Source organism: Antedon mediterranea, chromosome 1, assembly GCF_964355755.1.
Source record: "Antedon mediterranea chromosome 1, ecAntMedi1.1, whole genome shotgun sequence".
Classification (NCBI taxonomy): domain Eukaryota; kingdom Metazoa; phylum Echinodermata; class Crinoidea; order Comatulida; family Antedonidae; genus Antedon; species Antedon mediterranea.
In genome coordinates, this window is record NC_092670.1 from 16,522,213 (window position 1) to 16,545,302 (window position 23,090).

General features: G+C 32.6%; 1 protein-coding gene across 2 annotated transcripts; it reads right to left on the reverse strand.

The window, feature by feature from the left end:
- Positions 1-34: 34 nt before the first annotated feature.
- LOC140058883 (E3 ubiquitin-protein ligase SMURF2-like) lies at positions 35-22,787 on the reverse strand. 2 transcript variants are annotated; one of them, XM_072104659.1, is made up of 15 exons: positions 22,629-22,787; positions 20,577-20,615; positions 19,427-19,535; positions 18,094-18,227; positions 16,204-16,378; positions 13,597-13,680; positions 11,883-12,082; positions 11,152-11,549; positions 6,303-6,521; positions 5,730-5,908; positions 5,374-5,511; positions 4,173-4,293; positions 3,712-3,913; positions 2,981-3,068; positions 35-2,145 (listed from the first exon to the last, which is right to left on the reverse strand). In XM_072104659.1, exons 1-15 carry the CDS (start codon positions 22,678-22,680, stop codon positions 2,046-2,048), a joined length of 2,238 nt encoding a protein of 745 aa, XP_071960760.1. In that variant the 5' UTR covers positions 22,681-22,787; the 3' UTR covers positions 35-2,045. The 2 variants fall into 2 exon arrangements, with proteins under 2 accessions (XP_071960760.1, XP_071960768.1); XM_072104667.1 differs by lacking the exon at positions 13,597-13,680.
- Between the last annotated feature and the right edge of the window lie 303 nt (positions 22,788-23,090).

The window sequence follows — 23,090 nt, forward strand, 5'->3', positions numbered from 1 at the left end:
AATATATAAAATACAAAATATATTCGACAAAATATTAAACTGCCGTAATAGTGTCTTTATTACCGACTGAAAATTAGACTACTTGTAACATTAATGTTGTACATAAATATATTACAGCTTATTGTCAAAATGCATCTACTGAAATTGCTGCAGTAAAGTAATTTGATTACTGCAGTAATTTTTTTAATGCACTGTTATAACAGTAGTTTTAAAATCTTTCATATACACTTGCAGAGTAAAGCTGTGACCAACACAATCTCACCTAATATGGTCATATAGGAACAAGAAGCAACTTATAGTTGTAAAACAATGAAAATCGTTTACTGCATTACATGAAATATCTGCAGAAAACGTGTTAACAGCGATTGATAGTGCTTAATTATAAAAAGCAATGCTATATTATAAATGTATAAAACATTGTTTGTGGGCAGCAGACTAGTTATCAAGCACCATGTCTTAGTAGCTATGGCATTGTGGGATTAGTGCTTATTTTTATTACTATTCTCATGATGTATGTTCATTATTACCAAATACTAATGTTGAATTACCTGACTATTCTAATTTTAACCTATACTAGCTAGCACACTATTCAAAATAAGCTTCATACACGTATGTACGTACACACACACACACACGCCCGACTAATACTCCCACACGTATGCAGGCACCATCCATGTATACCCTGTCATTCAAATTCTCACTCACACAAATTGTATACGTACACACAAACTACACATATTCTGCATGATCCAATCACCAATATACAGTATATATCTTGTTAAAACCTTTACATGTAGCTAGATAGAGAAAAGATATTATATATAAATTAACTAAGAATACATTAAATAAGGGGCAATTAGATACAATGTCTCTCTTTTAAATCCGTAAACTATTGATACAAAATTTGAATTGCTTAGCAAAGAACGACGATATAGCTTATTATAAGCAAGTTCAGTAATATACATACAGTTCCTATTACCTTCCACGGCATATGTTTCAATATTTTTACATTGTGATGGTAACTTTGTACAAAACTATCTTGATATCCTTCTTAAAAAAATCTTCCAAAACAGTTGTAACAATCAATAACTAATACATTACATGTAATAAACAACTTCCACTACTGTACCTCAAAATACTATACAATTAAATTCTATCAAATTATTTCTGTAAATATACACACATCCTTGACTACAGAAGTATTGCGTGTCAAGATATAACACAGTTTTACGTTATGTAGACAGCAACCATTATAAAATCCAGAAACGCATATAACAGTGTTTTCCCTTTGCAAGCATTTGATTGGTGCTGACATAACTTCTTAAAGATAAGTCACTGTATGTGCTTGTATCATGTCATGAATTTAGATAACCCAATCAGAATACTTTAGTTTATATAAATATAAATTATATATAAACACAGGTGGCCAAACAACATGCAAATGAGCATAGAAACTTAAGCAAATACAGTATACATATGCGGAATTGTTGATCAAATATGATCAAATGTGTACATTATGTGCAAGACGTTTACAGTATACATGATTATATTTATAGTTACAGATAAATGTTGGTGCATGATTTTCTCTATACAAATAATAACAGACATTCCTACATGGTAGACACAACCACATGTATGCAAATTACCTAGTTAAAAAGCAATAACTATGAAAATAAATAATAATTCCAACAATATTAAGTAAGAAAACTTTAAATCATTTCAGTTTTCCTTCTTGGAATTTCCTCTTCATCTTTTCGAAAAACATTATCTCCTCTTGTAGAAAAATGTATACAGGAAGGCTTACATGTTAGTGATAGTAGTTGTAGTCTCAGAAGTTACAGAATTTAGGTGGTCATTTGGCCCTGTCAAATAGGTTTGCAAACATCTTTCATTAACCTTGTTACCATTAAAATCAATGCAGCAACAATAGTTGCATAAAATAGTCTAACCAAACTGCTCTTTTGGTCACACGTTCACTGCATCAATATCTAGTATTCAAATTTTTGCAGTATGAGAAGGTATTGATTGGTTGATAGTGCCCATGTTTATTCAACCGTGAAGCCACACGTTTCCTCAACAGCACAGGTGAGCTTGTCAAAAAATTTCTCATAACTCTCATAGGGTGGAAAATCAATTCGATTAAAACTGTGGAAGAAAGGAAAAATGATTAAAATATAATAAAATTGATTGTTAGTAATAAATATTAATGTATGAATATCAGGGATAACCAGCTTAAAGCTCAGGTACAGGCATGAATTTTAAATATAATATCTGGTTAATTTTACATAAATCAAGTATTTGTAAAAGGAATCAAGACAAAAAAACATAAATTTCCCTTAAAATGGTCAAATACAAAATTTGGCAAAATTCTGCTATAAAAACCAGGAAGACTTTTTTTCAGTAGTTAGGTAGTTAACCTAATGTAATAACATGTATGGTGACTCCCTAGAAGGTGAAAAAAGATGGTGGATATACGGTGGATAATTTTTGCTATAGCATGAAAATAAAAATCTGAAGTTGAATAAAAATACCAGAAATGTAATATTCAAGTTATATTACCTATATTTAGTCATCTGATAACATTTTTTACCACACCGTTTGTTTTTCATAGCTTTTTAAAATGCCTCTCTATTTACAAAATTTGTGTACAAAATAATAGAGATTTTACTATGTAATTTGAACTGATAAGAAAGTGCTTGTTTTCTACAAGCTCGTGTAACACAAATAAAATCCCCAAAATTATGAAACATAGGGGAAACTATAGATCGATAATTATTGGAATGTATGATCAATAGAAATTTTTTACCCGCACCTCGCCTTTAAAATCAGTAGTTTGTAATGTTTGTAAAATAATTTTTACAATAATTACGATATCATGATGGTTAATATGTCATGATATATGTGTATTGCGGTTACAGTGACTCTCATATTTATAGTAATAGCACTACTTAGCACTATAATGTTCACCAGGACTACTTACCATGTGTGTGCTTTGGGTAGATTATCAGTATTGGTATCTTGTACAAGATGGATAGTAAATAACCTGGGACCTGCAGCTCCAGTTGACCCTAATGAGTGAAAACAAATAGAATGTTTCAGTATCCAAAAAATAATTGACTGAAAGATGGATGTGATTGACATTTCAATGCAGCACTTATGACTATGATGCCGATACAGTGGCATAACGTACAGGGCAAAGGCTTCTCTGGTTTAGCGCTACTAAGTTACATTGGACTGCTCATGCTCTGGGCCCCTGGGTTTAGCCAGCGAGCGATCATAGCCGTTACGCCACTGGGCTGATAACTGTATGGTGTTCAGGCAGTGATCGTATGTATAATCATTATACAGTAGTATTTGGACCAATTATAATTTTAGTTCTTGTGTTTTTATTAGAGCGCCAACATTGGTTCTCATATTTTAGTAAGTAATAATACATTTTTACCCATATTATTCAAATAAGCCACTGATGTTTGATTCAACATTGCAGAATACAGTACAACTTTGTATCTTGCTTATAGCAGACAGGTTCTCTGTACTGTATCTACACGTGTTCTGTATCATGGGAAAGTTCTATGATACAGTATCACATGTTGTTCAGATGTTATAACTGAATCATGGGAATTATTTTTAGGATAAGATTACATAAAAACCGTGACACATGTGACGATGTATGTAGGAATTTTTCTAGATACACATGGAATATCAACCAACCTTGCAATGCTTTGAATCCCTGTAGTGGTACTTTAGACGTTCCTGTTACAAATTGTAGCAACCGTGCACGTTTCTCTTCATCAAAAGATTGCACCGCTTTCCAAAACCATTTCACTATGTTCGAATCCACTGAACAGTGTTTTAATCTTGTGTTAGATTGCCAGTCTTCTACATCTATCTTGCCAAGACCATTGATTATTAACTGTTGAAAATAAGAAAACAATCGTAAAACATGATTTTTAAAGGCTCAAATTCTTTCCTGTTCTTTAAAAACGTATATTGAAAACATGTAAAGAAAACCAGGCTGTATAACTACAATAATCAACTAAGCCAAGTATATCATGTTATGGTGACTCTGTTGCTTTTGGGGTCCCATGACATTTTTGATGTTGATTAAATGAAACGAAAGATTGGAGATTGGACAACATCTATGGCAACTGATCCCGAAAGTAAATAATTACCTCTAATTCTCGTTCATCAAATGGACGTAAAAGATGTTGTGGTATAAGTTCGTTGAAACCTTTCTGCAACGCTAGAAACTGTGGCTCAATACCTCTTAGAAATCTCCATTGCACATAAAGCCTGAAAGAACAATAAGCAAAATAATACAAATTTGAAGTTTACACTTAACAGACTGGTGCACCAACAGACTATATTATGATTGTACAGTAGTTGTACGGCATCAAATTTTTGATAAGGTGCAATATAAATGGTTTATGTGTAACAGGGTAACAGGTATGCTTATACCCAAATACTTTAAAATAAATGATTTATCTGCTGAATCTGACTTGAATCTGAGAAACCTTGTGGGACCCATTAAAGTAAAAGCTGGAATGATAAGTGACCATGCTATAAATAGATGAGTCACCTCATCCAAGTGGCGGGAAAATGGTCATGAATATTTAGTGTATAATGTTTCAGTATGGGTCAGTTCATAAATGGACAAGGGATTTTGTTAATTGATTTGCATTTTTAATAGTTTCTTTTTTTGTATAACCGAATTTAAATTGATAATTACATGTGTATGACTCAAGTTACAATACAATCGGTCTGTAAACTACGAAATAACGTTATGGTAAATGTATATACCATCGGTTAAAAATGGTCATAGTACCCAACTGGGAATGGATGACACTTACTAGTGCCTAGCCCAAAGTGAAGGTTTTCATCTCCTTCCGACTGGTTACTAGGTAAGCATCTATATTTTTATTTCTCTTAAATTTAGAATTGTTTTACTACAGTTAATATAGTTGATTAGTTATTTGATGTTTTACTATAGTTAATATAGTTGATTAGTTATTTGATGTTTTACTATAGTTAATATAGTTGATTAGTTATTTGATTGTTATACTAGACACAACGCAATAGTAGCCTATACTGTCGTTAATGATACGATCGATCGATCACTGATATGTTATTTTAAATATAGTAACACTGTTTTTGTTATATCTCCTTCCGACTGGTTACTAGCTTCAATAAAAGAATTTAACTTTTCCAAACCAAGAACTGTCTCTGTGGATGATTTTATTGTGTTTGTGCCAGTGCTGCAGCTCCGGAAAATACTACGCGATAAAGCTACTACGCGATAAGGCTACGACGCTAGTAAAATGAACCTGTTACATATGTATGTATTTATTATAGAAGTAGAGAGTGGGTACTTACTTGACATATTCTTTCTTATTCTCCATGGTAACAGGTATGTTCTTTCCATTTGGTTTGAGTTCAGAGGTCGTCAATTGTCCAAAGCAGTCATGATCAACAGCAAAGTTGTTCTGAATTATATCAGTGATGTCATTCTCTCTAAATTTTCAACAGGAAAGAAAGTTAAAATATAGAGTTGAAAATAGATACCATATGAGAAAAATGTAGGACCTTGTGTGTGTAATGGGTAACTGAGAGGTAACGAGCAAGTTTGCAAAATGTGTAAAAATAGTGATCTTAGCTCATGAAGAGTGGCTATACAATTGGCTACTAGAGTACAGTATACTATTTAAATAGAAAGACTTTATATTACTTACAGCATCCAGCAAAGACTTCTGTGTAGGTCAGGGTCAACGCCCTCCATATCATCTAAAGACACTGGTTTACCAAGTAGTTGTTTGTAGAATGGCATGGTGAAGCCACCATCAATATAGTGTGCATGAAATACAGCCATACCGATAGCACGGCCCACAAAATGGAAATATGATAAGTGGTCCTAGAAAAAAAGGCAGTCGGAATAAAAAGCTATATCAGAACATTGTTTCCCAAAATAAAGACTTTATGTATTGATACGATGCACAAAACTGGAACACATAGTATATTAGTGAAGCTGTAGCTTGGTGGTAACATTCTTGCCTTCTAATCTCAAGACCCAGGGTTCATTTCTGACCTAGTGACAGAGTATGAAACTACTCTACTCTCTTAAGCTCTACCTACACTATCAAACTAACTGTGGTGTGCCCAAATATGGTAGTGATATGCTTAAATATGGTAGTGATATGCTTAAATATGGTTGTTAAATATGGTAGTGATATGACATCATCATGTCCATATACAGGCACATTTTTTTGTCACAAAGTTTTTTTTCATTACATTACATGGTAACTTACTGGGTTAACGCCAGAGTCTGGATTGATCTGCAGCGTGTATATATCATCTCGTGAATATTGGAATAATCCATAGTAGGGGTTGAGCATTTCATGTGACAAGAGATAAAGCCATTCTCGTGCAATACCGCCGTAGTCTAAGCCTTCTTCTGACTTGAACTTAATCATCAATCGTTTCCTTAAGTCTTTTGGTTTTAATTTCATTATTTGCCTATATGATTCCTGCAAGGATAAAAAGTATGAAACATAAATTTATATTAGTAAACTTATGTTAGAATAGGACACCTGCTCCAAATGTAGTTTATTTTCTTTATTTACCTTATCGATGCTTTTTTTATTCTGCAGGTACTTTCAGTATTAGTGCACTGATTTTAAAGTGGTACAGTAATTGAAAATATCATAACAAAGTCAAAGAGTAATCAAAATTATAAATAGAGAAAATATACATATAGTTAAAAAAACTTCCCAGTACATTAGAAAAAATGTAGAGTGATTAGAGTGGGGACTAACATCAATGATGCAGTAAAACATGGCGGCCTCACCAACATTGAGGTGACGTCAAGTCAGACTGCATCTAACCGTTTACTTGAAAAAGCAGAACGTTTGCAAAAAATTATAGTTGAGTCCTTTTTTTTGTACTCAAAAAAATACCATTAAAATTGTATTCAGCTTCAGTCAATACAAAATGACGCTATAAAGACTACATAAACATTCATTAATGAAATATAAAAAGTACATCAACTCTGTCTGTGACACACTGTCTACAAAAGATCTTGATTTTATTGTAACAATAACATCATAATTAAAGTAGATTAATAGAGTGATGACCGCTTGGTTTTATATCATTATTATTAATAGTCCAGACAGAGTTGTCTCTGGCTATTAAGTGCTTGTCTGCAGTTTAAAAAAGATGTGACCGATTAGGCTTTTGTTGGGTGTGCATTATATAGCACAAGTTTAAAATGACACGATATGTGTGATTACACTTTTTTGAAGGGTTGTGGATTAACACTGCCTACGTTTTTTAGATGAGTGATTACACTATTGTTGGGTTTTCGTAAAGGGGCATTCCCACCTGTTCCGTTTCGTGGAACGAAAGACGACGGCGTTCATTTCAACATGACGCGCCCGTTTACCTGTCCGTGAAATACATTCATACATGTTTTGTCACGTACTCCGTGACCTCGCATCATGACAACGGTTTATTTTCCTTCGACATATAAACCTGGGCTATGATTGGTCAAAAGTAGACCGTGTTTCGTTCCGTTCCGTCTCGATCAAGTCAAGGGCGATCGATCCGTTTCGATGTTTTTCCACCGGCCGTTCATTTGTCACGGAACAGACTTGGTGTGAACGCTTCTATTTTTTTAACGCTTTTCGATTACGTAACAAAACGGCGCCGTCTTCCGTTCAGCGAAACGGAACAGGTGGGAATGCCCCTTAACACTGCCTAAAGTTGTGCAGATTCACTGATTCTTGTTGCAGATACACTTTATAGAAAAGTTAGTACTGTACAGTTACAGTATATTGATTAGAAGTCTCAATTATTTTCACTCTATTTCGGACTTCAATACATAATTGCAGAGAGTCTGGGGTTCCAACATCATTGAAGATACCTCATAAGAGATGTGACCACCCTTTAAAATTTGTATTGGATTTTTTGCCCTAAGCTCGACATGACTTTGTTCCTGGTTTGTAGAATTGGTACCCAAGTACACCAGCTTTAATTCCCAGAGAGTTCTTCAGTTCTTCTTTAGTGACAAAACTTTAAATATACAGTACAGTATACAAATCATTTTTGATGGAATAGACAACCTTTTAACTGAAATCTGCACTTTTCTATTGAAGGCGTCAACAAACTATGCGATTATTGCATTTGACGTCTTTTAATAATAAAACATGACTAATCATTAAGAGACAAGATTCTGTCTAAGCAAATCGGCACCAAGATTACGAGAACATCAGCCACACAACCACTTCTGTGTGCCGCAAGATTATCATATTAATGCAACATTAACAATCAAGATATTAATATTATAACAATTCAAATATTAAAACATGCTTGGCTATTGAAAAAAGATTAATTTAATTCAGGTAAGAGCGAAATTATGAAGTATAATTCTAATATTAGGCAGTAAATTGTGGTGGATATTCAAAATTACATAATTTTATTTGAAAATAATTAAAAGCTTCTAAATTATACCATAATTAAATTCATAATGTTAATTTTTAAATTTTTAATGTATGTAAACTGTTGCAAAAGCACTATTCACACTTAAGCTATGGAAACACCCTTAAAATAAAAGAAATACCCTAAAGGTAAATACCACTTCAAGGAAATCCTTAAATATTAATTTAGGGTAAATACAGTATCTCTGTTAAGATAATTGTTTCCTCTGGTCTCAAACAGAAATTTTAGTTAATAACAAAGCCTCAATAATACTGAATATAATTTTTTTTTGGGTAAAGTAGTTTTGGTACAAAGCGACAGTAGTTGTATTTTTTGTACAGGCTCAAAGATAAAATTGAATAAATAAAATGGTTTTAATATAATAGCCTCAATACAAAAGCCTTTATTCACTTTTCTAATAATAGACATCTTTTTATTTGGGTACAAAGCTTGTTGCTGAGATCAAGGCTCTGCATTGGATAAAAATATAAATAAAATAGGGTTTTTTCAGGCATTATTATACCTACCTCATTAATTCACGATAAATAATAGCAAGTGATAATGGTTACCAGATTAAACGAAGGTAAAATACAGACTAACTTAAAAAGCTGGCGACAATAACGCAATGTTTATTGATTTATCTCTAATGCCTTCTAGGTGTTTTTGTGGTGTAGTCTTCTGTTCGGGGACTCGTTTATTTTTTAATTTAACGTCGTTTATGTCTGCAGCAAGCAGCCCGTCGGCTACTGATATTGTAATTAAATACGCTGATTGCTTTTATTAGTCAACTAAATATACTCTTAAAATTCTGATTTAAATTTTCTTTAGTACTAATCTGATTATTCCATTTAGACATTCAATATTTAATGAATCTTTTGAAGATTGATTGTGTTATATATTGTAGTAAATTCATATATGAGGTTTACCTTTTACATAACAAATGACATAACAGTGAAATTATATACCAAGTATACAGAAATACTCCAAAATGAAAGGATTATTAAATGAATCACTAAATAAAAAAATCTTATTTTATTGTATAATCCAAAAGGATTTTAATCTAATTGTCATTTTTGTTATTTCTGAGTCATGGAAAATTACACAATAGACCAACTGCAATCAAATCCATGTCACTTGGAATGTTTATAATAGTTTTTGTGCATCTTATTCAATTATTGTATGATACAGTAATTGATAAGATGACATCAAAAATGTAAACGACTCTTTCTACACAATGAAGTATACAGTAAACTAAAAACATAATAGAATAGACAAATTTGGGTGGGGTGTTATATTGGGTTATATTACATAGCCTATGTAAATACTCGAACGTGATTGGTTGAAACTGCATCACATGACTACCGCTGCGAGGATCGTAAATCGTATATATCCTCGAGAACGATGATCTTGAACTCGGGTGGAATTGTCACTCCATCGCAAGACAACGCTTCAACCGCTGCGCCACGGAAGTTGCTTGAAGAAATTAATCTTCTAAACTATTTAAGCTATGCATACATAGCGCCCTCATTTGTTATTAGTCCACCCTAAATGTGACGAAACACAGTTTGTGATTGGTCAATACTCACGGTAGTAACCTAGTAACTAGTACACGCTGAACATCCGGTGTGATTCGGCTCCTCGAAGAGAAGAAGACGAATTGTTTATTCGGCCTACCTGATTATAATATTATTATTAATAGGCTTATTGATGGAAATTCTCCTGTTAATTTAAACGACCTAGGCCTAAGTGAATATTTTATTGCCAAGGAATCATTAATTAGTAATTATCTGTATATTATTCTTCGCAAGGTAAAGTGTCTAGGCAGGCTTGTTTAAATACAATACAAATACTATAGGAGGCCTAGCCTAGCTTCACCCAACCCAGACTTGTTCTTGGCTATATAATATAACAGATATTGCCTTTTATATCGGGAATGATATTAAGTTCTCGGGGAATATATATTCCCTCGAACTTAATATCATTCCCTCGGGGATGTCAAATCTTATATTTAACCTCTAAACAGTCAATATCTGTATAATACTGTACTTGAAATATGTTTAACAGAGTTACAACAAGTGTGAAAACTAACAATGACAGCAGAGCACTAGCACTTAAATGGTAGGAATGGGGGTTTATTAGCAGAGGAATCCGAGTGATTTTCAGTAAAACTTGTTCACTCTTTGTTTTCAAACCGAGTGATCTTTTTCATTTTTTTACACAATTTGTAATTAAATCAGTATTGCAATTATTATAAACATTCCAAGTGACATGGATTAATTGCTGTTGGTCTATTGTGTGATTTTCCATGACTCAGAAATAAAAAAAATGACAATTAGATTGAAATCTTTATGGATTATACAATTATAAGATTTTTTTTTTATTTAGTGATTCATTTAATAATCCTTTTATTTTGAAGTATTTCTGTATTTATACTTGGTATGTCATTTCACTGTTATTTCATATGTAAAAGGTAAACCTCGTATATGTGTATCTACTACAATATAAGTATGGTAATATTGACATACAACAAATTTGTAGCTGATCATGGTGCATTTACAAAGACTAAACTAAGGAGAGGTCCAAGTAAATTGACCATAACCAGAATATAATACGGTAACCAATAAAATTTTAACACTGAAAGGGACAATGGGTACACAGATGATTATTATTGTAATCACTTACCTCAAATATATTTTCCCTTGACACTTCTAGTCTACAATGTCCAGTCTGCGGTTGTAGCTGCTGGAGTTCCGCATGAATACTTTTTAGTTTTTGAACAAGATCCCTCTGGTAGCGTGGCGCTTGGGGTGAACTGCTTTCACCGCGCTTCCTTTCCGTCAATGCTCTGTTAATTATCTCTGCATTTAGTCTCGGATCTGTAAACTGTGTTGTACGATTATTGTGATCTACAAAATATACACGACTGCTTGGTGTACGACGGGCCTCCCAGCCGTGTGGTAATGTTCCAAGTTCTTCCTCGCGGATGGCCAGGTCACGTGGTAGTCGTGGGTCATGCCATGTGCTAAGACCAGTTCCAGTATCCAGAAAGTACACCTGGCCTTGTGCTGTTGTTCTTTGTTCTAGAAGATTAAATTATACGATTTTCTATCATTTTTGTTTGTATTTTAACACCATACTCTGGGAAAGCAGATTTCATGTAAACCCATGAGTACCTGAACTGACATTTTTATCAATCGTTTCATTTAAGTAAAGATAGATAAGTAGTACTTAAGTGAAAAACAGAAGATTTATTTAAGTATGGACTTTGTCATCTAAAATTTAAGAAAACATACTGTATTTGCTTACAGTAAAATATTTAAAAAAATGGCTTAATAAACAAAATCATTGATGCTTTTTTTGCTATGAAAGTTTGATAAATCTGACATCTGGTATTTAAATAGTTAGTCACTAACCATATCCTTCGGGTAGGTCTAATGTTTGATGCAACGTAGATCTGTTTTGGTAATTCCTAAACCGTGAAGACTGTCGCCTAACTGATGATTTTGAACCGCCCTCCTCATTGGTCCTTTGTCGTGCTTGATGCACTGATCTTGTGGAGACTAGATGGTTTGTAATATTGCCACTACTGCTACCAGCAGTTTCAATAGCTGGCCTGTAGATGAAATCAAATTAGAATTCTTCAAAGTAAAGAATAGAAGGAAATACTGTAGAAATGAACCAACAATAAAATATTCAACAATAATGATTTTTAAAACATTTAAAACATAAGCAGACATACAAAGTAATTTATTTTACAGTAATGACCAAAATTAAAAATATCTCCACAGAGGGTTAATCACAATTATCAACAGAATTGGATTAATTTTTGAATATGAATATTTATAATTACAGGATACATGAAATGAGGATACATGAAATGAGGATAAAATATATGTGGAAAATATCACTCATATACTACTGTATACTTTCCACAATACTTTCAACATAAATTTACGAGATTTGACACAATACAAACAACCAACAGACAGATATTAATCAATTGAAGCACTGATTATGTAATAATTTCAAAATATGATTTTTAATTATCATTATGATTTATATATATTTTTATTTTAGAATGCAAGCAATTCCAAAATCTAATAAAAAATCTGTAAAGTTAAACAAAGAAATTAGTATACCGTACTCAAAGCTACAGTTACTATTAGTTACAGTAATAGAGATTAATATACCTTCAGCGTACATTTTCAAACCTTACAGTACACATACTATTACATAGGAATAAACACATGTTTCTATGGAGTTTGTGAATCAGTGACCAGTAATGTAATGAAATAATCAATTTGGAATTACTGAAATGGAACAGACAAAAGCTCTACAAACGATAACAATAAACATTCATGAGAGGTGCCATGACAACAAGAAAACATTTTTTTTTTAATATTTGGTTGCAAAAGATTAATAGAAAACCATAAGAATAACAATAGGATTTAATTTGTTACAATAATAATAAAAAAGCTAGACAGTTTTTACAATCATTAGTACATTGAATGTACTAATGATTTGAAGGTGTGGAATAAAGCCTGGTTCCCACTTGGATGTAACGCAAGCATGTACTGTAAGCCCACAATAACTAATTTGACCAATCACGATGTGCTGGGTCATTTGAACTGTGGCTTGTTATTGGTTTACTCATTTGCGCTGTTCCTACAAAGTTACATTGTGTCCAAATGGGAAAGAAGCTTTAAGACGCAGAAAGGAAGAAATATTGCAGAGGAAAAAAAGAATATAGAGAAAATATAATGACTTTTCATTGAGTAGTATAATACCAAAAATACAATTTATCAGATATACAGTACTAAACTTTACAAGCAATAACTTTGAAGCATAAATGAGTACTGGAATGAGAGAGCTACGGTAGTATACAAAACAAATGCTAGGAAGACGTGCTCTAGTCTATGTGTGCTATGATAGGGCAAGGTGTCTAGATAGAGAATTTAGCCAAGATAAGCAGAGCTAGGGTGGTAGAGCAAATGTGTTCCAAGATGGGTCAGGTACTGTAGGAGATGTGGCTTGTAAAGATACGAATAAAACAAGCTAAAGCTACACACATGGTTGGATAAATGAGGTGCGGTGGAAGGGTAAAATGTGAGAAAACAAAGATCTAACCTGGTTGGTCTCTCCCATTGTGTAGATCGTGAGAAATGGTTTACAAAATACACTCTCCCAGACGTAGACACTCTTTCTTCCCATCTAAGTGAGGAAACACAAAACAAATTCACACTCAAAAGAATTGCTTTTCACCAAAGTTATACTACAGTAATCTATCCTAATTTTTAATTTTTCTTTTAATATTACAGTGAGCATGATTTATTCATCCTTTAACTAAATAAAGAAACACTTGGTAGTTCAGCGCTACTATTAATTTACTATAAATTAGGGTACAGTTAAATGTACTATAAGATCAATTATTTCCCCATTACATTCTCCGTGGCACCTTATACCACCATCTGCTAGGATCTATTACCCTCTCCTTGGCACCTTATACCACCATCTGCTAGGATCTATTACCCTCTCCTTGGCACCTTATACCACCATCTGCTAGGATCTATTACCCTCTCCTTGGCACCTTATACCACCATCTGCTAGGATCTATTACCCTCTCCTTGGCACCTTATACCACCATCTGCTAGGATCTATTACCCTCTCCTTGGCACCTTATACCACCATCTGCTAGGATCTATTACCCTCTCCTTGGCTCCTCTTTCAACATCTTCTTAAATTTACTGTATTATCCTCTACCTGTCTCCAACACCCTCTCCTCATCTCCAACATACATGGCCATACTAGCACCCTTTTCTTACCTCAAAACCTCTCTCCTTTGCCCCACTGTCCTTCATGTCTCAATGCCTAGTAGTAGTGTGTAACCAAGGTTACTATTAGCATCCCTTTTTAATTAGTTTCTGATAGTACATCAGGAAATATACCAGACAGACATTACTCAACATTTTTTGTATCATACTTAGTTATATCAAAGTAAAATATTAGTAATTATAGTAACCTCATAAAAGAATAGATTAATTATGCCAGACGTAGAATGAAAAACTGAATAAATTGAAAGTAAAATAATTTTCAATTTACATGAGTAAAGTACAACTACCAGTGTTCATTTTTGTGTTTTCTAAAGCACTGTATCAAATGTATGTTTTATATTTATAAATGATATTCTTAAATTGTCAACTTACTGCATAAAACATTTCATTAACTACTGTATCTGCTTAACATTAGTTAAGCTCCTCTGTTTTTATTACTTTTCTTTATTGCTAATTAATATAATATAAACTTAGAATTCTACTATCATCACAGAGTGGCTAGTGTAACGATTGACTGAAGCAACTTGATACTTATCGATAATATCAAAGCTGGAGACAACTCATAAGTACAGACTTAATAATTAAATGAATTCATAGTTTTGTATAGCCCTACTGTACATATAGTGTAATGTGTACATACAGCTGCCAGTGGTAAATAACATCATGTAAATTTAATTTAAATTAAATAATTAAAAAACACAGAAATGTGTTGGATTCATAAACAAACAACACAACAACAATACAACCTTTGTCTTTGTTTTCAATAACTATTATCCTTAAGCTACTGTATGCTTACACTATCAAACTTTATGTGTCCATATATATGAACATGCTGATGTCATACTGTATCACTACCATATTTGGCCATATCACTACCATATTTGGCCATATCACTACCATATTTGGCCATATCACTACCATATTTGGGCACATCACACACTTTTTTTGTTGAACTGGTTCGATAGTGTAGACAGAGCGCTATGTACAATTAAATAAAAGTACATTTTTATTAAAAACTGTTGATCAATGAATTTGGGATGCAGTACAAGTGAAGCAATAAGGTTGTAATTATGCTACATTGGTAACAATGCTCCCTTGATACTGTGCAACATCACAGACCTTACCTTTATACTGTAGTATTGCTATACAACCTCTAAACAAAACACACATTTACAGAAAATTTAAGAAAATTAAATAATTATAATTTCATAGAGAGACTTAAGGAGTGAGGTTGTGAAAAAAAGCAGGACATACATGATTTGAACAAGACCTATAATAATATGGCAAAAAAATCATTCAACCGTGCGATTGAGATTGGTCGGTTACTGGGCTAATGAATCCCTATTATATCTGCATATCTTATTACAATACACATTACTTGTTATGAATATATAATGGAATATTCCTTCTTAGTTAAACATCAATCAATTACAGGATTTATGAGGCGCCAATCGGACTGTTTGCTACTCAATGGCTAAAGACATACCATACCTGCATGTGTTATTACATATGCGTATTGGAATAATTGATTTAGAATATCAAATACTAACATGAAATAAGTTGTACTCTTAATCTATGTAAAATTATTTTCAAAACCTAGTTAAAGAAATTAAATACAAATAGCCGCAAAGCTGTATAAATAAAACAATGATAATTTCAAAATAATAAATGTCAGATTTAATAGATGGTTTACATTAAAGTTGCACAATGTTTTTGAATGGTCTATGAAACCTGGTTCCCACTAGAGACGCGATGCAACGATATAAGCACAACGCAAGTGATATGACCAATCACAAGGAATGGATTATTCGAATTGTTGCGTGTGATTGGTCAACAACTTGAGTTTCGTCTAAATTTGTGCATTGTGTCTCTAGTGGGAACCATGCTTTAAAAAGAAACTTACCCTTCAGGGAGTTCATTAGGGTCTGCAGGTGGTAAAGGTGAACAGATACTGCGCGAGTCTATCACAGCGCTTCCAGAGTATGCCCCACGATAACGAGACATCAAACTTATCACAATTTGCCCTCGCACCGTCTCGTTATCATCTGGACTTTGTTTACAGAGATCTAAACGTTGGTCTAAATTAAATAGAGAATATAAATTTAAATTATAGGGTGTTAAAATTTAATTAGTACTCTGTTCTTCACTGATTCTTAAGTTATCATAAATAAAAATCTAAAGATTATTTTAATAGCCATGCCTTAGATTTGTCCTTATCGCTCACCTTCAATCTCCTAACAATCTCTCTTCAACTTACCTATTCTTAAATTTGTGCAATTACTGTATAACCTTAAGCTCTGTCTACACTATAAAACTTTATGAGACAAAAAAAATGTGATGTGCCCATATATGGACATGGTGATGCCATATCACTACCATATTTTGATATATCACTGCCATATTTTTGCACATCACACTTTTTTTGTCAAACTAGTTTGATAGTATAGATGGAGGTTAACTTGGTAATAACATTTGATATAATAGATGGTAACTAGAGGGAGCATTAAATAAACATTCAAAAGTGATATGATTATTAGGTTGTTAGAAAGTAGAAGTTGACATTTTGTAGGTTAATGCTCTGTAGTTAAGTTTAAGATTAAACCAGGGAGTTGTTATCTAATAACAACTCCCTGATTAAACATTTGAGAACATTATTTACTTTTAACTATATGATGACCTACGACCTACACATGTTGTTAGTTACCATCTGTACCTAGAATCATCCAAATCTATGTTAAGAGTGAAAAAGAATGTCCCAATTTCCCTGCATGCGCACAATGTATTATCATGACATAACTTGGTCCTTTGTTGTAGCAAATCATAAGCTACAGAATGATGCACTATTGTATTCTAAAGTAATTTTGTGTATTTTTTTGTGTTTCTACAGAAAGTTTGCAAAAAATTGTGTTTAAATTAAAAAAAGAAAAATCATTTTGGGTACGGTAAAGTATAGTTCTGCATACTGTAAGAATACCAAGCTGAAGGTACTGTAGAAAGTAATAGCAATTATAGGACAGAGGTTTGATCGGCAGTTCATTTCTACAAACCAAACTGTATTGAGCACCAGTAGCCGTTCACACTTAGGCTAAGGGAAATTGAACTGAAGGGAAACCCTTAGAATTAAAAAATCTCCGATCTAAGCGAATAAAATTTAAAGGGAAATACGTAAACATTTATTGAGTTAAGTCAAATAATTAACATATTTTAAGAAAAATTTCTCACTTAAGTGTGATTGGTGAATATGTCCACCAACATCAATCAAAAAATGAATGAAAAAACAATGAAAAAAAATTAAAGCAATGTGTTAGATGGTAACTGAATTTATAAATAGAAACACTGATTATTTGTGATGAGCATTTTATGGCCAAGTTCTTGAATGTTTATATTGTCTGTCTGTTCTTGATGACGTACATCTAACTCATGTGGCTCGATATTACAATCGAATAACAAATTTTTTTTTTCAAATGCAACAGTAGCAATAAGCGTGTTTTTGTTCATTCCTTTGTCTTTCTTCCAAGAAGACACAAATACAAACTAATGAATCAATAAAATAAAATACTGTATAAACCTCTGTCTACACTATCAAACTACGTAAATATGGCTGTGGTACGACATCATCATGTCCATATATGGGCACATCACATTTTTTTGACACACAAAGTTTAATAGTGTAGACAGAGCTTAAGGCCACCCTGTTTTTTTTTTAAATGACAAAAAAACAACTCAAAATCGTCTCATTCGCTTACCGCAAGTATAATATTTTATTTTGGCCTAAAAATATGAGTGTACTTACAGCCGGTATCCTTGAGTCTTTGTATAGCATTTGATAGTATACGTACACAGCCTAAAAATCCAGCCCCTTGTTTCTTGTGTATTTTACGATGATTCCATAAACTTATTGTTATACTATCATTCTTACCGACAAACCTGTAGAAAAATTAAATTGGTAATGTTAGTAAATAGCAGTAAAATAAAACTGACCTCATTAAAATATGTCTATAGAACCCCTATTCAGAGGACACAATACATGTTTTGTATGACCAAACCCTAGAGGATATTGTACTGTATGCCGATCAAGGCATCCCTTTGTTGGGTCTTGATTGGTTCTAATGTGCAGTATACCGATCATATATATACTACACAATACCGACAATGATTTTTTCCCATAAATAATTTTCTAAATTTTGCATTAATCATTGACATTCAATTCCAACTATTATCTTTTCACTAGTAGGCATATCCCTACAAAAACACTGGGTGGGCTCAGACAAGTTCAGTGTGGCAAAATCATTTGAAAACACCATGTTTTATTCTTTTTGTAGTTGGTAAGTGGTTAATAGCCACTGCATGAATAAAGGTAAGTGATAATAAACTGCAGGCTTTGAAATGGTTAAATAGATATGGTGAACTATTGAATAATATGCGATCTGTGACCCTTGTAAACACACCTATATAAATGAATAGAAAGTGGTATGTACATACACACTACTGTATTCATTTTATGAGGGATATGAAGTGGTTTGGTAATAAAAAAAAGATGGCTTCTTGCCAACAACTAGATCCACAGACGTCATTAAAAAGACTGTCGTCAAATAGAGTGTCATCACAGAGTATCAGGAAGCATTAAAAAGACAATATACATTAGAATTACATGCAGGAAACAGATCTTACAAAGCTGTCAACGGGTCTTTACAATAAGACAAATAAAAGAATAATATTTATTATCTTGAATATACTGTACAGTAAAACATGTAATACCCCTTTCACACTGCCTAGCAAAACTCTGGAGACGTCAACACTGTTGTTGTTTGTGCTATGCGCCTTGTGTGTGTACACTCTAGAGGCATAAACACATGTGTTTTGTGTCATGTGCGCTCCAGTCTGTGTAAACTTTAGAGGCATTAGCACCTGTGTTTTGAGTGGTGTCAGCCCCAGTCTGTGTAAACTTTAGAGGCATCAGCACCTGTGTTTTGAGTGGTGTCAGCCCCAGTCTGTGAAAACTCCGCAGTCTGTGAAAGGGGTACTGTATAATTTGCCATGCTAAAATCTTATGTACAACTGTAATCCCACTATGAACTGTAAGCTCATTTACAAGTCCACCCTCAAGCCATTAAGCCTATACGTACAAATCATAGTGTTGGTTCCATTTAGGGTCTAGTGTTCCTTTACAGGTACATGTGGAATGACATTGACCAGATCCATCCACCACCACTTTAGCAAATGCATCAGGTAGACCTGCAAATTAAATACATTTAATAATTATAACTATAACTAGCAAATTAAATTAGTGTACTTCAGAAGAAGTGTTCCTTTTCTTGAGATACCTCCTATTTAATTACATTTGTTAATTGTTTTATTACCAGTAAAATAGCCCAAAGGCTATCCTCATACCACCATACTCACAAAATATTATTGAAAAATGTTAAATAAAAATATGTTAAAACAATATTTTATATACAAAATTAAATTAATTAAAGCTACAACAATTTCCTTTATAATGAGAGATACTAATTATAATTTTATAGATTTCTTCCTTCAAAGAGTAGGGCTATAGGTACAGTATACTTTTTACAAATTTACTGTATCAAGATGTAGACACAATAATATACAATAAAACTACCTGAAATTTATGGTCTGACCACCTACAGTAAGTCACTAGAAGCTTGTTCTTATTTTCGATGTTTGTTTGCGTGTAATTATACTTAATGAAGCATGACAATCTAACTATTCTACCTCTTTCAATGAACACCAATTGATTAGCATATTTGATTGGCTACAGATCTTTATAATTTGTTCATTTTGACTTGTGAATTCAACACTTTATTTGGAGATCTTATTCTAGCCCGATTACACAAGGACGCTACTGTTTTATATTATGGAATATAGACTACTGTACTAGCACAGTTGAAAACCTAGTAATTGTTTTATACATTCCTCAGTATGCAGTTTCCCACATGAATTAAATATATTCAAATTGCCTCTATTCTGTTGGCACAAAGCACAAAGAAATAACATAATATCTGGCTTGAAATAATATTAACAATTTACTAACATTAACACTAATACTTTAAATACAGCAGAAATCATAGTATACTAATTATGGAGGTTAGCATTGACACACCCCAAATTGATATACTTTACCGGTAGTGTATAATTTTACTGAATTCTAACTGATATTAAACAGACTAAGCTTTAATTGTTCCAGCACTTACAAAATGATTTCAATAGTTGAAAGAAGAATTAATTACACTAATTATGCATTTTTAAAATACTTACGGAAAAAGTCTCGTTTGTAAACATTTTTGGCACATAATACTGCAAGACAAAAAATAAATTATGATAATCATCAGAATGATTGCCATCCAGTGTACTGTAGCAACTCATAGTAAAACACTTTGAGACAAAGCACACTGTATGACCCTGGCCAATATTATAGAGTTATTTAAATATAGCCATTCTCAATCTTACATTATATTGTAAAAAAACAAGACTAAACTGTTTTAATGCCCTAGTACAAATTATTTTAATTAGATTATTAATCCTACTTAATCCTGATATTAATGAGAATAAAATCAGTAAAGTTATCCATTCACTAAAAAAACCACAAAACCAGACAGATTGTTTTGTCTTGTCTGAGAGATAATTAATAAAATTCATAAACAGACGGAGGCCCAACATGCGATGATATACTGTACTGTACATCACAGAATTTGTTTCAATGGAAAAATTGTACTGTCCTTATTTTGTCAAACTATTTTGATAGTGGAGACAGAGCTTTATTTACTTTCACCAGTCAGTGCATGTTTTACTAATCCTGTCTACAACAAAGATGATGCCAACATTTTGGCTGGTTATTAGACTATTGCAGTCTCTTTATTCTTCTACACACTCAAGACTCAATCTTTCTGTACATGGTAATTCATTCATTAATACAGGATAAAAAGGCATTATTCAATAAGTCAAAAAAAGTCAAGGGTCGTTATAATGTTTTAGACTCAATACACACAGAATACAAGGCACCGGCAAATCTGTTATTCTTTAAGTTTCAGAAATCAGGGCTCCGTCGATTAACACAAATCTGTTCCTCTCAAGAAAGTTGTCTCCATCAAAAACATATTGCTGGCTTTTTTTTATTGTGATAATTATTAATTGCTTCATGGTTTATAGCTTTCAAATTACAAGTACAGTAATAATAACAAAATATTTTTTTTGATAATTTATGAAATGACTCAAAAGGTTGGGTGGAATATAATCCTGTCAAAAGGATGAATTTTGGATTGATTTAAAAGGCATAATTTAAACACTTTTAAGTATTAAATCAATCCAATTAGTATGTATAGTATTTTTTAGCAATTTATATTTTAATATTAAATCAAAATTCTACACACTTTAAAAAGTGTGACTTTCCCGAAATTCTTTTAAAACAAAATACAGTTAGAAATGTCAATCCCAACCAGTAACACGACACTCATTCTTTTCACCAAATTTTGACAGGTCTGAATGTACTGTGACGTTTATAAACAGGATCCATATGCGCCTGTGAAACGGTAATTGAAGGATTAATTTGTAGCATGTTACTTCAGTACTTTATTGATCTTGTTCATAGTTTGTCTAGTCAGGCCACTTCCTCTCAGTAGTTGTCAATCCTCACACAATCATCATTATTCTGACTTTTTTCACATTGTTTCAGAAAAATGTATTTATTTTAATTGAATAATTTAAGGTAAACAAATTCATTAATAATATATACAAAGTTATTGATCAATAAAAAAGATAGTTAAACATAAACATAATTAAAGTTAAATACAAATAATAATATTTTAGGCCTATTATTAGATTTTAGTTCGTCTGTCTATAAAATAAACCAAACTTTAGACAAAATAAAGAATAAAATATAGAATGGGATAGTACTACCCTAGAGGCCTTACTGTATCCCATTTGTTTCTCAAATTTGTCATTTGTTCTTTTTTCATTTATAAATTGATTTATGTATTTAATAATAATATTAATAATGTATTAATAATAATATGCCTAATCAATTGTTAAGGCTTAATTAAATTTATGGAGTAAATATGGGTCAAATCTCATTTTTTTTTCTATCACAGCTTTATCTGTGGCTAGCGAGGTCTAGTTATCCCAATATAGTTAGGCATACTGTACCACACTGGCCTAGCCAAGCCTAGTAAAGTGGATGCCGCATAAAAAGGTGGTGGTGTGGTACGGTGTATATGGAATTATGTCAATGAGTGAGAAGCAGACGGCTCGACTGGCTGGGGCGACAATCTATTTTCCGAAGAGAAATTTCATAACTACAAAAATACGACTTACCTGTTAACCGTAGCTTCATTGGTCCATCTCGTCTGCCTGTATGATTTGGCATTATATGATACGTGATAAACTATAGTATTCCTGTGTGGTGTGCCAAAAACGAGTCTAAAAAACCATCATTTCGTAGAGAGCTTTCAGGAAATCCCTGTGTGTATCAACAGAAAATGGCCACTTTGACTGACCTTAACGTCATCAGCCAGATTGCTTAGTTTCCATACAGACGTAAAGAAAAAGGAATCAACTAGATTGGCTAGTCCATTTTTATAGAGGTATACCTACAACATACCAAGCAAGTACCTCGTTTTTATTCATATAATCAATTTGATTAATCTTTAATATTATATATTCATAAAAGAAATTGAATATGCTAAAATTAAAAAAAATAATCATTTTAAATTCTATTGGATATCATTCATTGCAGTAATTTACAAATTACACCTATAAAATAAGTAGAAGACCCAA